The 15,279-nt window shown below is 50.7% G+C and overlaps 1 protein-coding gene and 1 long non-coding RNA gene across 2 annotated transcripts; one reads left to right on the forward strand and one right to left on the reverse strand.

Moving 5' to 3' along the window:
- The first annotated feature begins 77 nt into the window (after positions 1–77).
- On the forward strand, positions 78–13,766 carry PARM1 (prostate androgen-regulated mucin-like protein 1). Its single transcript, XM_057405154.1, has 4 exons — positions 78–288; positions 10,578–11,225; positions 12,464–12,542; positions 13,405–13,766. The coding sequence occupies exons 1-4, from the start codon at positions 240–242 to the stop codon at positions 13,487–13,489; spliced, it is 861 nt and encodes a 286-aa protein (XP_057261137.1). The 5' UTR covers positions 78–239; the 3' UTR covers positions 13,490–13,766.
- On the reverse strand, positions 2,460–9,666 carry LOC130597007 (uncharacterized). Its single transcript, XR_008971662.1, has 2 exons — positions 8,881–9,666; positions 2,460–3,888 (listed from the first exon to the last, which is right to left on the reverse strand). It is a non-coding gene; the product is annotated as an uncharacterized LOC130597007 (long non-coding RNA).
- Positions 13,767–15,279: the final 1,513 nt, after the last annotated feature.

Genomic DNA, 15,279 nt, shown 5'->3' on the forward strand with positions numbered 1-15,279 from the left:
CCCCGCATCCCAGCGCCCGTGCGCAGCGCGGGCTGCCCGGAGCCGGTCACTGGTTCCGCTGCTGCTGCCCTGGCCCTCGGTTCCCCGGCGCGGTGCCCGGTGCCGGCAGGTGCCGCTGTCCGTCCGGCGCTGGAGCGGGGCGGTGCCACGGGGGCCGGCCAGGGGCCGGCGGCGGGCGGGTACCGGGAGCGGGCGGTGCGTCCGTCCCTCCCGCCGCGGCTGCCAGCGCCGCCGGCACCATGGGCTGCTGCTGCCGCCTCCTCCTCGCCCTCTTCCTCCTCCCTTCAGGTAAGCGCGCGCCGCCGCACCGGGATATCACGGGGGGAAACGGGGACCACTGCGATAGGGACAGGGGGAAGGCAGCCCCCTCCTCGCCGGGGACAGCGTCCTGGCGGAGGCAGGATGCTTCCCCCGCACCGGTCCCATTCGTGCCACCCGTGCCCACAGGCGCCCCGACACCAGTGAGGCCGGGTGAGGGGCGTTTCGCCCCTCTTTGCTTCGCGCCAGCCCTGTAGATGGGTCCTCGGCTGGCAGGGGGACAACTTCAGGGGACCCCAGCATCTCCTCGCAGGGAGTCCTCCCTGCCCGGCTGGAGCTCAATCCCCTCAGCCTTGCAACCCCCTTTCTAGCACGGTCACTGCTTTGAAGGAGCTTTTATCTCTCACCTTGGCCTTGAGCGGAGGCTTCTGCACACCCAGTGACCAGCTAAAGGCATCTTCCCCCCAGCAATATCAATGTCCCACAGAAACACCCAATTCAACATCCTTCCCCCACTAAGACAGGCAGGGGAGACAGCTTGGTCCCTGGCTGGCATGACAGTGACCGCTTTCAAATGACAGCATGCACAGGTCATCCCTTCTGTCCAGGCTGGGGTTTTAATAAACAACAAGGAGAGCTGCTTGCTCAGAAACATGGAAAACACACTTGCATAATCAGGTGACGGGGACACACACAAGGAGAAAAGCATTAAGCAAAACTGTTGTTATTAAATTGCTCTTGCTTGCAGCAGATTGATGTGACATGTCCCCAAAACAGCAGCTGGGGAGGCCACATCTGCAGGAGCAGCAAACCCTCATCCTGGGCCGTATCACCTTTCCTTGTTGAGGGACCCTGCTAGTGGAAGAGAAGGAAGAGCTGGCTATATCCTTCTCAGAAAAGGGGACTTTGCACAAGCTCTTATTTCTGTGCTTTCCCAGCAAGTGCATTTGCGAGGGAAGAGGATGAGCCTACATTTTACTCCACAGGGATGCTGCTCGCCTCATTCACAGTGGCCCCAGTTTGGTCACTGCTTTCACAAGCCTCGGCTGGGAGTCAGCCCTTGGCCACTTTGGGGTTGGAGGCGGGTTTTTCCCAGCGCCCAGGCCAAACCCAAAGCTGTTCCCACGACCATCCCTCTCTAAAGCACCAACACCAGCAAAGCTTGGCAAAAGACCCAGGAAAAATTTCCCTGGAGTACAACCCTGTGTCTCTCAGGCTGCTCCCAAACACTCTCCGAGCCCCAGATCCTTCAGATGCTTTCTATGACTTTTTTTTTGTCCCCATATAAATAATACTTAAAATCTATATTTATCACCCACGAGAAAACAATAAGCATGATTTAAATACGCTTCGAGCTCATTCTTTAGGACTGAGTGATAGAGAGGACGTCACTGGGCAGGACTAAAATAAGACTGGGCTTCGCCTGGCCACGTGATTAAATAATAGCATCTCACACAAGGAAGTTTTCATCCTGTTATTACTTCTCACTCTGGATGTCATTTCTAACCTGCTTTGCTGCCCCGACATAATGCCCAGCCCCAGGCCGATTTTCCCCTTTAGCAATTTGCTTTGCTCTGAGAAGCTGAGGCATTTTAAGGTACTCGCAAGAGGCAGCTTTCAGCTTTAAAGGCTTTGGGTGCTTCTGCAAGGAGCCTCCGGGGAGGAAAAGCTGCTTCTTGGGGGGTCTCTGGGCCTGGCACCATGGGCTACTCTGAGCTGCCATGAAGGAGATGGAGCTTTGAGCACTCCCAGCCCCACTTCCCAATATATGAGCTGAAGGAGAGGGGAGATGGGTAATTAATTATCTCCTCTCCCAGCCTAAATGAGCAAACTACAGCTTTGGCCTCTATAGCAGAGGATGTGCAAAAGTTCCTCTGCTGAACCCAGTTGCTTCCCCTCCTGAGGAAGGCTGGGATGGGGCTGATGCTGCTGACAGCTGCTCCTAGAAGCAATAATTAGCAGCTAGCCAGGAAAATGATTTAGCTGGTGCATTGTCACTTGGGCAGACCTACTCTTTGACACAGGCCTGGCCAGCTCAAGAACCATATCCAAGATATCCACTTGGGAAAAGGCATTGTGAGGGGGCCCAAGCCCAAGGGCATGTAGGCTCATCTGCCAGTTATCAGCCCCAAGAGCTGACAAGTGGTTTCTCATCCTATGATGTAACATCCCGGGGAAATAAGCACAGCATAACACATATCTGCATGTTCCAAAAATACAACATGCAGTATTAAAGTATGTTTTATTTATATCAAGCAAAAGTCATTTTAGAATAAGCTGGTGCTGTCAGCTACTGCTCTTAATGAGGGCAAAAGCTCCCAGCAATCAGCAAAAGCCACCATACGAGGTGACAGCCTGCCAGCCCACCCCAGTGGGGACACAGGCCTTGCCAGCAGGGATTCTCCAGGAACACAGAGGCTTTCCACCCCAAGTCCTCATCAGTCACCTCTGGCTGCATCAGTTGACCAGTAGCCACAAGTCACTCTCAGAAGGAAAAAAAAAGCTGTGAAGACTCCTCTTCATGTTCTTTTCTGTCATAATGTCATTGCAGCTTCAGGATCAAGGACTTCATGAGTAGAATAGTTAAGCAACACGTGGTGTTGAGGTGGGAATATAATGGTTTAGTTGTGTGGAGGGTGGTGTGGACACCCAGCTCCACAGCTGTTGTAAAAAATAGGTTTGTTGTACAACCAACAGCCCTTGCTGCTGGGTTTGGACACGAGAGCAGAGAGTTGCCTGAGGAGGATGTGAACACTCACCCCAGGCAGGGGAAGAGCAGGTGATAGGAACCATGCAAGCAACCATCTTTACTTTACAAGTTGACATTATCATTTTTAGCTGTGAGGAGCAGAGGATGCAGGGTGGCGAAGCTGTCCATCTGGTTCCTCAAGAGCAATCTGCCTGCCACAGCTTTCCTCAGGGTCTGAAAAGTGCTCAGGAGTGAGCCAGGTCCCTGTGTTAGCTCGTCCTGCTATGCAATAACCTGGAAAAGAGCAACTCCCAAACCAGGCCAAAACCCAACAGCCAGTGAAGACCTTGCTTGGACCCTCTCCATGACAGCTTGCCTGAAGCCCCCAACTTTACGTGTTTGGCCACATGGATTCTGCTCTTGCCTTTTGCAAAAAGCAGGACATACATCTACAAGAGATGTTGGTACAACCCCGCCATCCACAGAGGTGTGTACAGATAGGCTTGCTCAGCAGCAACTGCCAGGGGGTCTGCACCCTCAAGGAGAGGTGCCAAGGGACATTCCCAGGGTTTCCTGGTGAGTTGCACGTTTGGGACAGCATCACCCCCAGAGATGGGGCTTCTGGATGGTGAGGGACACATGGAGATAGCATATCCATTTCCATCGCATAGCTGTTTCTCTGGGCTACAGAAAGCTTCAGGCTCCAGAGCAATTAGACCTAAACCACTTAACTGCCATGCAGCAGAAGAAAACTAATCATGCAGGAAACCAGGCTGGCTTGCCAGCAAATCAGAGCAAATGCAGATTTATTTGATCTGATGGCCTTGGCTTCTTTATGCAGCCCCTGGAGTGCTTTGCCTTTTACCTGTTGATGTTTCTGGCCCCTGGTTTTCTCACTTGGTTTCTTCCTCCTCTGACAACTGGTTTTATACCAACACAACCTGGCATGGAAAAGAAAGGAGATACAGCAGGAACCAAGCAGGCAACAAGGAAGCAGCACATCACCCAGGGGTGCTCTTGCTCCTACTAACATTCTAGGTCACTAGCACACATATGCAGTGGTGGAGCTTTGCTGCAGGCCTGGAGACCAACCTTGTTGGCCCTGATTTACTTACTGAAGCTCAACAGCAGACAGAGATGTCACCAAGAGTTACCATTTCCCAGTACCAGCCTAACAAGGTGTTCCCTCTGGGGTAGCCTGGAAAGCTTGTGAGGGCTTGAGACACTGCTTAGACCCTGCAGAGCTGCTCCCAGACCACCCCATCATCCTTATTTCTCAGACATAAAAAGGCAGGGCCCTCCCAACAGTGTCCTAAAAGGGCACAGACCCAAGGTCAAAGTCCAAAACTACCACCACATCCTCCCTGTTGCTTCTCCCCTATCAGTACAGAGCTTAATCAGACCCTTGTGTAGTGCAGATGGGGCTCTCCAATTAGAGAGAAGAGACATGAATGCCATCAAAGCCCAGATCATATGGTGATAGAGAAGGTGACGCAGCCCAGTGCTGAACAGCTTGTAGAACAAGTTTACCCCAAAGCAACAACTGGTTTTATTTAACCTTAGTCACCACAAGACGACCTTTTGCCATCCACAGCTAGATACTAGCAATTTTATAGCTGAGAAGCAATAACAAAGTTACACCTGAGCAGGAACAAGAGGGAAGGGAACTGCAGAAGAGCAGCGCAAGGTTTGAGAATTCCCAGCCACAGAAACCAAAACCAAGCCAGCAAGGTCATGAACAGGAAGTCCTCACCCTATATTTAAACATAAATTGTTTTACTGCTCTGCATCATTAACCCTGGTAATAAACCAACGCATGCTGCAGGACCAGAGGAGTTAGGGATACTCTATCATCATTATTTGGGGAGAACCAGGAAAATGTAAGACTTGAAGAAGGTCAAAGAAGATTGTACACCACCAAAAACATCACCCTGAGTAAAAGACACCAGCTTACCTCGGCATTTAGGGCCCAGATGCTCCTCTAAAACTGTTAAAAGAGAAACTCACTCCTCTGCACGTGCTTTCCTCTATGAGTACCATTGCTCATCAATTATCTCCCATGTTTTATCCCATTATCTTACTAATACAGAAAGGACAGACCTCCAGCCACCAGCTTTTATATCGGAGCCCCTAATCACCCTGGTGAGACTCACCTGGGACCCCCCCCCCCCCCAACATCCCTCTGCCTATTGGGCCGGGACCTCTATTTAAACTCAGGCTTGGGTCCTAGCTTCTTGCCTCAACTGTGTGGTAGATAAATGTGTCTATAGTGTTGGGTGATTCTTGGACCTGTGCTGTGTGTAGGTTTGTCTCTAATCCATTCTTTTTCATTTTGGGCTGATGTTCTGATGCTGCTTCTAGTTGTTTCTTGTGCTGGTTTTAAACTTAACATGCTCCTTAATATCCACATAGCAGAGGATAGGGTAGTATCAATATCCTTTTTTATCTTGCCTAGATAGATCTTGTGGGTATATAATGAGATGACTAGGGATTTCTGATTTAGAGAATAGTATAATGTTTATCTAAATAATACTGATGTTACAGAAACCTTTACCCTTGGGGCTTTGGTATTTAGAGGAGCACCACCTTTGGCAGCTGGGGTACAGGTGCCTCAGCTAATTCAGGCTGAGAGCAAGCATGTGGTGTGTGGGTTAGATCATCTGGTGCTTCTGACAGTTATGTCATATGAGATGAGTTATGAAGTGAAGCTTGTTAAAAACTCCATTTTTGCTCTATCAGTGGATGTTTGTTTGCTGTGGAATGGCTGCTCTATGTGATGTCATTCACTTGGGCTAGAGATGTGTTCGGGGGGGGGGGGGGGGGTTATGCTGTTTCAGCTGGCAAAACAATTTTAAAGCTTTACTGTGATTGCTTGTAGAGTGCTTAAGAAATGCATTGCTGGAGAGGCTGCCAGGCCAGGCAGCTGTTTCCCAAGCATTCAGCTTCTGCGAGACTGAGACCTTCACCTTTCTGTGGCTTTCAGAAGCCAGAAGAGCATGCAAATAAGGGAGGGAGATAACCCATCAGGGGGAGGGTTCATTCCTTGGGTTGACAGGTGATTAGGGCTAGTATTCCTTAAAAGCAGGGTATTTGAATTACAGGGGTTTGGGTTTTATGTTCTTGGCTCTTTTCCATATTCCTAGACAAGACAACCTAGAAAAAGGACCTTTCATGTGGGGTGTGAAGTGTGACACTGCTGTTATTCTAGTTGCTTACCTTGCCCTGGCAGTTCTCTGCCTGCCTCTCCTCTAAGCTGGATTCTAGCAGGGTGGTCAACTGCCTTAAGTGAATTAGGCAATGGGAAGATTCCTCATGGCCAAACTATGTTTGGCATCCTTTGACAGCTAACATTCTCCAGTCCCTCTGACAACCCCTGTTTGGGGCTTTTTTAGCCTTTGAAGCCATGTGGTCCTGAAATAACTTTTTCTAGTCACTTCTTTTGTCCCTTATTCCAGTGCATTGTTCTGGTTCACAGCTGCTCCTCCTACAGTCCAGGTGCTGGACAAAGAAGCTCTTCTTTCCTTTTGCAGATGTGTTGGTAGAGGAATGGGCTTGCAGACAAGCTGGGTGTTCTTCTGGCCATCCATCTCCCTGGGGACAGGCAACACTAACCTGTGAGGCAGGCTGCCCATGAGCAGTGGCATGAGGACATTTGGAGCTCTCAGCCAGGTCATCTTTGTCCCTTCATCCTAACCTGGGTCAGAAGCAGCCTGCATTGCCTTTGGGATGAGTAGCCTTTGGCTGTGCTTACTTTCCTGGGAGATGTCCCTGTGATTTGTGACTTGGCTGGGAGCACTCAGACAGTGGCCAAGGATTGTTCCTGCATCCAGTTTTGGCTCACCTTCTCAGTTTATACCCCTTAGATGTTATTGGAAACTTCCTGACTCACCCTGGCTAGCAGCACTGCCAGCTTTTTGAGGTCCCTATTGGTTTGCCTCCAATGTCCAAGCAGCTCATGAGAGCTCTGCTGACCCAAAGCACAAACAAGCAACATGGGATGCCAGGGTGGCTTTACAAAGAGCTGATCTTGGTGTCCAAAAGACTGGAAGCATCCACATTTAGACAGGTAATAAATTTTCAAGGTGCTAACAGTCCTGGGAGGGTTCTGATGGGCTTGATGTAACAGCAACATGTTGTGCTATGGGCTTCAGAGGCTGTCTGCTACCTGTTGGACCAGTCACATCTGCAGTGTCAAGTGTGGGGGAGAGAAGATTATTTTACAGAAATACAGATAGATAGAATGATTTGGGTTGGAAAGGACCTTAAGATCATCCAGTTCCAACCCCCTGCCAAGGGCAGGGGCCCTTCACGCTAGACCATGTCACCCAAGGCTCTGTCCAACCTGCCCTTGAAACATGTTGAACCCTGATCTGCAGAACATTAAGAGTGAAGGGGTGCTTGGTGTGGGTTTTTCAGCTCTTGCAGTGCCCTCTACTACCACATGACATCTGATTTCTGCCTTGGCTTAACCATCTCCAGTGCAGACATCTTAAACCAGTTGAGTGCTGTGCTTGGGGCATGCATGAGCTGCGAGCTTTAGCAAGGGGATGCCAGGTCAGCTGGGCACCTTCAGGCAGCACTGCAGAGGATGAGGGGTTTGCTGCTGTGATAGCACTTGCAGCAATGGCACCTTGTGCCACTGCTGATGGGACAGGCTGACTTAGTGATGGTGTAGCTTGTGTTGGGGGGGGAATAATCCAATTATCTGAGGTCAGAAGCTTTTTATATCAATCAAGATGCATTGCTGATATGCCTTTCCACACATGCATCTCTAAAGCAGACCTTCTGCTCTCCAGCAGAGACCATGCCTCCTCTTGCATATTGCCCAGCATGGCTGAATGGTGTTAAAACCTTGAGAAAGACCCTGTTGCTCATTGCTCCTCATGAATCCAGGCAGCGATTTCATGCCCCACCCTCAGCCATGAAAACAAGTAGGCTGTGCTTTCCTGGGATTGTGGCTGATGGTACCTTCAGCTCTTGCCATGTTGTGGGCTACCACTACCTGCTAGAAAGGGCATTTGCACCTTCTTTCCCTTCAAAAAGGAGATGGAGATTTTGCATCATTCCTTCCTCCCACTCTGCCACCTATATGGCATGGCAAATCATAGAATGGTTAGGGTTGGAAAGGACCTTAAGATCATCTGGTTTTGGTTTATGGTATTGCAATGCCTGAACTGAGCAAGGGAGCCACCAGCTTCTGGAGAAGGAGGGGGCAGGAGGAGTGGGGACCCACTGGGTTTGTTGGAGGGACCTAGTGCTGTGGGCAGGCTTTCTCCTGATGAGATGCTGTGGGTAAAGCCAAGCTGTGAAAACCAGTGCATTCATCTGCACTAGTGGCTTTTAAGCTCAGGATTATCACAGCAATGCAGCTCAAGTTCACATGCCAGTAACTCCCAGTTATTAACTAGGAAGCCTGAGATGTGAGGTCTTGGGATGATGAAACATCAGTGTCTTGATGACAGCAGAAGCTTTGCAGAAGCCTGGTGTGCTTTGGGAAGGAGGAGGGGGGATGGCTGGGTGTTTCCCCACCACTGTGGTTGGGCTGGGTGTGGAAACCACAGGTGCTGAGCCTGGTGGCTTATTTGGTAACCAGATTCCAGCTTGTCATCCATCTCCCCTCCCTTATTTTAAGGTCTATCAGTCTTGGGCCTCAGCAGACCGAGAGCCTGAGGACAGTGAAAGCTCGGAGGCATGTCCAAGTATGTGTCCCTAGGAGAAGAGCACTTAAGGCATTAGACCCTGCTGCTTGGGAAATGCAGATACCCATCAGTGTCTCTATAGCACCAGAAAAAAGAAATACGGGCTCAAGTGTGCCAGGGACTTGCCATGGGCTCTAGCAGAAGCCATGCCCCAGAGCTGGCTCTAAATCCCTGGCCAAACATATGTTTGCAGTTCCTAGACAAAAAATGCCTTCAATTAGAGGTGTTACATACCCAGTGCTTGCTGCAGTGAGCTGGAGATCCTCAGCTGAGATGTTTCTTCTGCTGTCCTCCTCCACTGAAGCTGTGCAGGTTGAGTGAAACCATATTAGACACCTTCAGTCTTCTGTTGGCACTCATGGCTGAAAACACCCAAAAATATGAGTTACTGAGTCCCTGTTCACTGATGCTGAATCCCACCGCTTCTATACACAGGCACTGTTTCCATCTCTCCTTCAGCATGAGGTGCTGTCAGTGTCCTGGGTGCCTTGTGGCTCTCCTGGGTACTTGACAGCATGGGGCTTTGCAGAAGGAACCATGTGTTGCCCAGCTGCTACTCCCACATTTGAGTCCCTCCCATGCTGCTGTTTCTTGGAACAGCTGCATGGTGGGGCAGGAACAACTCTGTTAGATCAAAAACATCTCTAGGGCAGCTTGGGTCACTTCTTGCTGGGTGTCACCTGCATGGGTAGCATTTCAGTTTGACTTTTGGGGGACATCAGATTTGGCTGTGGTAGCTGACAACATCTTGCGAGGTGGCTTGGTAGCAGGGAGGAGACCCTTGTGCACCCACCAGTGGTACCCAGCCATGTATGATCCACAAGCGCCTACTCACAAAATGCTACCATGATAGCTGTCTGTGCACTCACTGATGTCGTTTAACACTTAGATAAGTACCAAGCTGCTGTCTCTGGAACTGGAGTGAGAGTTTGGCTTCAACGTTCCCACAAACCAGCATTTTGCTGAGTGTTTTCTTTTGTCCTCCATACTCAAAATTGGAAGGGATCTTAAAGCTCATCCAGTTCCAACCCCCTGCCATGGGCAGGGACACCTTCCACTAGAGCAGGTTGCTCCAAGCCCTGTCCAACCTGGCCTTGAATACTACCAGGGATGGGGCAGCCACAGCTTCTCTGGACAACCTGTGCCAGGGCCTCACCATCCTGACAGGGAAGAACTCCTTCCTGAGATCTTGCCTCAGTCTCCCCTCTGTCAGTTTAAATCCATTCCCCCTGTTCTGTCACTACATGCCCTTGTGAAGTCCCTCTCATTGTGGCTTGTTTGCACCAGAGCAAGTTCTTGCTCTTCCCAGTGCTGGGCTTGGGATGCTCTGGGGCTGTAAATAAATGAATGCATGGGAATAAAAATCCTTCCTTATGTCATTTGGTGTTGGCATGTTCTTCCCTCTGCCCAGCTGTGCCAAGGCAGTTAGCTGCTAGCGCTGGCCCAGTGCTGAGTTTAACTCTGGAGAGCAGAAAGAGGGGGAGGGGAATGCCCCAGCAATCTGCTGGTGGGGTCAGAGGGAAAAATGACTCATCTTCATGCTAAGAAACAGAGACAAATGAATGAATGCACAAGGAAATGGGGGGAGAGGAGAAAGAGGCGTCTTGTGTTATTCCCAGCTGTGCTGTGCTTGCTGCTGAGGAGGTGATTACTCCCCTGCTGCTGTGCTGGCTATTGGGAGGAGATGCTGGGAAGCTGTAGGGGATGCTGGGGAATGGGGGGATCCTAACCTTGGGGAAAACCAGTGCCGACCCATGCTGGGGAACTGGTCTGGTTTAAACCTCACCTCTAGCTATGCAGATAATTTCCCATCTCTTTTAGATGGCTCTTGGTATTTTAAGTAACAATAAACATATTTCCATCTTCATCCTAAAACCCCGAGTTGCCCCAAGGATTTCCTGGTTATTCATATGCCTTTGTCTCATTCCTAGGACTGGGTGATGAGTCCACACCATCGCCCCTCACCCTTACCAGCCCTCCCTTCCTCTCAGAGGGGATCCCAGTGGCACCGGGCTCCAGGGATGCAGCTCTCCCCACATCAGCTCCTGGCCAGCCCATATCCATGGAACTCACTGAAGAAAGGCCATCATCCTCATTCACCCCTGCAGCAGCACTGTCCCCTGCTCCTGCCTCCATCACTGTGGCTGTCACCACCACCATAGCAGACAGGTCACCTGTAGTCTCCAGCCCTAGCTCCATGCCAACCACCTTGGAGACAGCCCCAGGTCTTCGGATAGCAAACACTATGGACATGGCAAGAGGCACGGTGGATCTGGGGGCAGCTCCCAACACCACGGGTATAGCTGCATCCTCCTCCTCCCTGCCCACCAGCGACCCTGGGACAGTCTTGTCCCCAACACCTGTCCTCATGAGCCCCACCACAACCCAGCCACCTGTGCTGACCAAGGAGGTCCCTTCCCCAGGGACAGTGCCCATGGTGTCAAGCCTGGCCGTGGAGCCAACGTCACCCCCAGTGACTCTGACAAGCCCCATGGCAGCAGAGGAATCCACGGCCACCGGTAAAACCACCCTCTCCACTGGAATCACTATGGAAGAGGTGCCACGTGCCTTGAGTGCAGGTGAGCACCACCACCTCCATATCGCAGAATGGTTTGGGTTGGAAAGGACCTTAAGATCATCCAGTTCCAGGCCCCTGCCATGGGCAGGGACACCTCACACTAACCATGTCGCCCAAGGCTCTGTCCAGCCTGGCCTTGAACACCGCCAGGCATGGAGCATTCACAGCTTCCCTGGGCAACCCATTCCAGTGCCTCACCACCCTCACAGTAAAGAACTTCTTCCTTAGATCTAACATGAACTTTCCCTGTTTCAGTTTAAACCCGTTACCCCTTCTCCTGTCGCTACAGTCCCTAATGAAGAGTCCCTCCCCAGCATCCTTCAGGCCCCCTTCAGATACTGGAAGGCTGCTATGAGGTCTCCACGCAGCCCTCTCTTCTCCAGGCTGAACAGCCCCAACTTCCTCAGCCTGTCTTCATACAGGAGGTGCTCCAGTCCCCTGATCATCCTCATGGCCCTCCTCTGGACTTGTTCCAACAGTTCCATGTCCTTTTTATGCTGAGGACACCAGAACTGCACATACTACTCCAAGTGAGGTCTCACAGGAGCAGAGGAACAGGATCACCTCCTTCTGTCAACCTCAAGGTGCTTAGACAAGAGGGGCAGAGCCCCCCCCCAGAACTGGAAGGGAAGAGGTGGCCAACTTCCTGAGAGCACCATTTAGCAATAGCTGTGCTTTCCTGGAGGAGTCTATGTCATCTGCTCCACTGATGGAGACAAGGAGTGATAGATACCAAACCGGTTCCCCAGAGATGTGAATACAGTCCTTACTTGAAAATTTGACTTGAAACACTTAAGGATGGGAGGAAACAACTGGCTGGGTAGTGGGTGCTGGCTGACTTAGGAAAACGTAGGTTTTACTTCTCCCTCCTGGAGATGTCAGTAAGCTGACACTAGCTTTCACCTGTCCTCTTCTGCAAGCTCAGAGAGCTTGAAAGTGCTTCATAAGGTCAGAAAATGGAGGGACCTGGGGCATTTGCTACCCTTGGCACAGTAGTAAATGCTGTCTGAGGCTGGGAGGAGCATCAAGAAGCAAGTCCATAGTCCTCAACCAAAGCCCAAAGCCAAAATCCACCTGCCCTGCCTTTATGGGAAGCAAAAATATAGGGGTGCCAGCATCCTTTTGGGAAGCAGTAAGGGAATGTGCCTCCCACCAGAGATAGCTGGCACAGGTGTACTGTGTGGGGTGGTTGCAGTGGTGATGGGGTGAGTGCTGCTCTTTCTGATGGACTCTCCACAGGGAGCATCGTGGCCATAACCGTGACAGTCATCGTGGTGGTGGTGCTGGTTTTCGGGGCAGCAGCATACCTCAAGATCAGGTAAAGTTGGTTTTGTCGTGCCTGCCTGGCTTGAACTCGGGCCCCCCCTTCCCTCTGAGGCTGCACTCACAAGGATGATGCTCAGGGGCAAAGCCCTGGTGAGATGCTGTCCCCAAGTTCCACAGGGTGACATGCGGCCTCTATACCTGCCACATCTGCATTGTCTACCACTACCACTTTTCACATTGTCTACATGGAAAAGCAGAGTTTTTCTTCCTCATTTTACAACAGCCTCACTCAAATGCTGGAGATGCTCTTCAGCACAGTTGTAACTAGTAATTATCCCTGGGGCAAGCTGCTGCCATGGGTCTTGCTGTGATTTAGACAATAAACAGCAGCACAGCCCAGTGTTGAGTATCTGTAATGAGGCTTTGCTGACAACCAAAACCAACAAAGGTCTTGTTTTCATAGAATCATAGACTGGTTTGGGTTGGAAGTGACCTTAAAGCTCATCCAGTTCCAACCCCCTGCCATGGGCAGGGACACCTTCCACTAGACCAGGTTGCTTCAAGCCCTGTCCAACCTGGCCTTGAACACTGCCAGGGATGGGGCAGCCACAGCTTCTCTGGGCAGCCTGTGCCAGGGCCTCACTACCCTCACAGGGAAGGGCTTCTTCTTTATATCTAATCTAAATGTCCCCTCTGTCAGCTCTGTTCCCTCTGTTTTATTTCCCGGCATGTCGCAGTATGGTTCAACAGGGGCAAAATCTCACCTGGGCTTATTTTCTCTAATGCTGTTCTTGTTAAAATATCCCAAAGCTCAGTTTAGTGAGGACTTGCATGCATTTCTTTTTCACCCCATGGTTAACTAATAAACCACCAAAGCAACTGGTAACACTGGGTGGTTTGCTTTCTCTTGGCAGGCACTCCTCCTATGGCAGGCTTCTGGATGACCACGACTACGGCTCCTGGGGCAACTACAACAACCCTCTCTATGACGACTCCTAGCAGGGATGAGGAGAAAGAATAAATCCTTAATTTATAAATGCTTCCTCAGCAGAACATCCACTGTCAAAGAGATGCCACTGCCATGGGCTGGATTATGGTGGGTCTGACAGATGACGGGCAATGGAGAGCGGGCATGCGGTGCCCACAATAAACCTGAATTTTGGCCTTTGCGGAGAAAACTCTGGGTCATGGCACACTTTAGCCACTTGGTTTGTAGGCAGGGAACCCAAATTCCCCAAGTGAATGGGGGGAGTAAAGGGAGAGGATGGAAGTTCAACCGGTGCCATGGCATCCTTTGAAATACTGCTGCCCCATGGCCAGAGCCAGCAGCATGAAGGGGCCTCCTGTGCTCTCATGTGCCCCTTCCTCCAACCTCCCTTCATCACCCTGCTGGGGAATCAGTCCTTCACCTTGCCAGGGACCAGGAGCAGTTATGGGGCTGCTCCATCACCAGTCCCTTTTCCTGCAGGTGCTTCTGGACACAAGTTTATAATTTCATTTTTTTTCCGTTTAATTGTGTTCCTTCCACCACCCAACACAGCCTGAGAGCCTGTGGGAAGGTCCTTTCACCATGCACACTCCTGGGCTGAGTGATGCCGTATTTCACACACAGCACCCCAGCCCATATCCCTTTCTGCCCCTGATCAATAAATCAGCACTAAATGATGTTGCAAAGGTTTGGGCATCCCAGCAGACCCGTGGCGCTGGTCACCATCACTCCAGAGGCTGTAGATAAGCTTCTTCCCACAGACCCTCGGCATGATGGTGAGACAAGTGAGTTTCTGGAGGGATTGTGGGGAAGGCAGCAGCACCCCTGCACAGGTAGAGGTGCACCATTTTGCAGCAGTTTATGTCCCTGCTCTTAATTATTGACAGTTTTCTTGCATAGGGAGGTCCATTGGAATATCCTCCAAGATACCTCCTTGCTAAATCTGAAGCAGCACAGCATTTACTGCTAGAAGGAAGGCAAGTGAGCAGAAGCCATCATTCCCTATGGGATGCAAACAGCTCTCACCTGAAACGCAGGCCGTGGTTTGCTTTGGGTTAATCAATGGTGCAGGTTGGGAAACAGGCTTTGCCATTCACTCAGAGTCCTGGGGAACATCAAAGCTCAGGGCATTTGCATGATGCATCACCTCTTGATTTTCAGCAAGCAAGAGCAATAAATGCAGCCAGCACTTTAACAACCACCTGAGAATGTCAGGAGAAATGAGGACATTGCCTCCAGCTCCACTTCCCAAAAGGAAATGTAATTGTTATGCATTTTCCTTTTCCTTCCTGGCCTTTTATTAGACTCCTTTTAAACACATCCTTTCATCTCTCTTATTATATTAGTGTTGGTCAGGTGGCTGAAGCCAGGGTCAAAACAGAATAAAGCAGTGGATGGTTGCTGCATCTTCAAGACACAGCCATCTTGGGAAACTATTGGGGTTGGGGGCATATATGAGATGAGATTTATGGTATGACTGCTTTTTGTCCCACTTGCCCTCTTCCCTGAGACACCATGCTGCCATCTATTCCCATCAAGCTCTGGAGAGATAGGATGTGTTTAGGGAGGCAGTGGAAAAGAGAGGAATGCAGTGCTGAGACAAGCACAGCAGTGGCTCAGGCTCTGAGGATGTTTGGAATGAGCAAAACTCACCCTTTTGGAAGCCAAGAAGTAGCAGATTAGGCCACCTTGGCTAAGAAAAACTACAAAATAAGAACACCCCCGCCCCCCCCCCCCCCCCAATTCTTGTTTTGAAATAAACTGGATGGTGCAGTGCTGCACCCCAAAACCCCCTCAGAAA

This window comes from Pezoporus wallicus, unplaced genomic scaffold, assembly GCF_028554395.1.
Source record: "Pezoporus wallicus isolate ANWC-B61680 ecotype Strahan unplaced genomic scaffold, APGP_CSIRO_Pwel_v1 contig_6789, whole genome shotgun sequence".
Taxonomy (NCBI): domain Eukaryota; kingdom Metazoa; phylum Chordata; class Aves; order Psittaciformes; family Psittacidae; genus Pezoporus; species Pezoporus wallicus.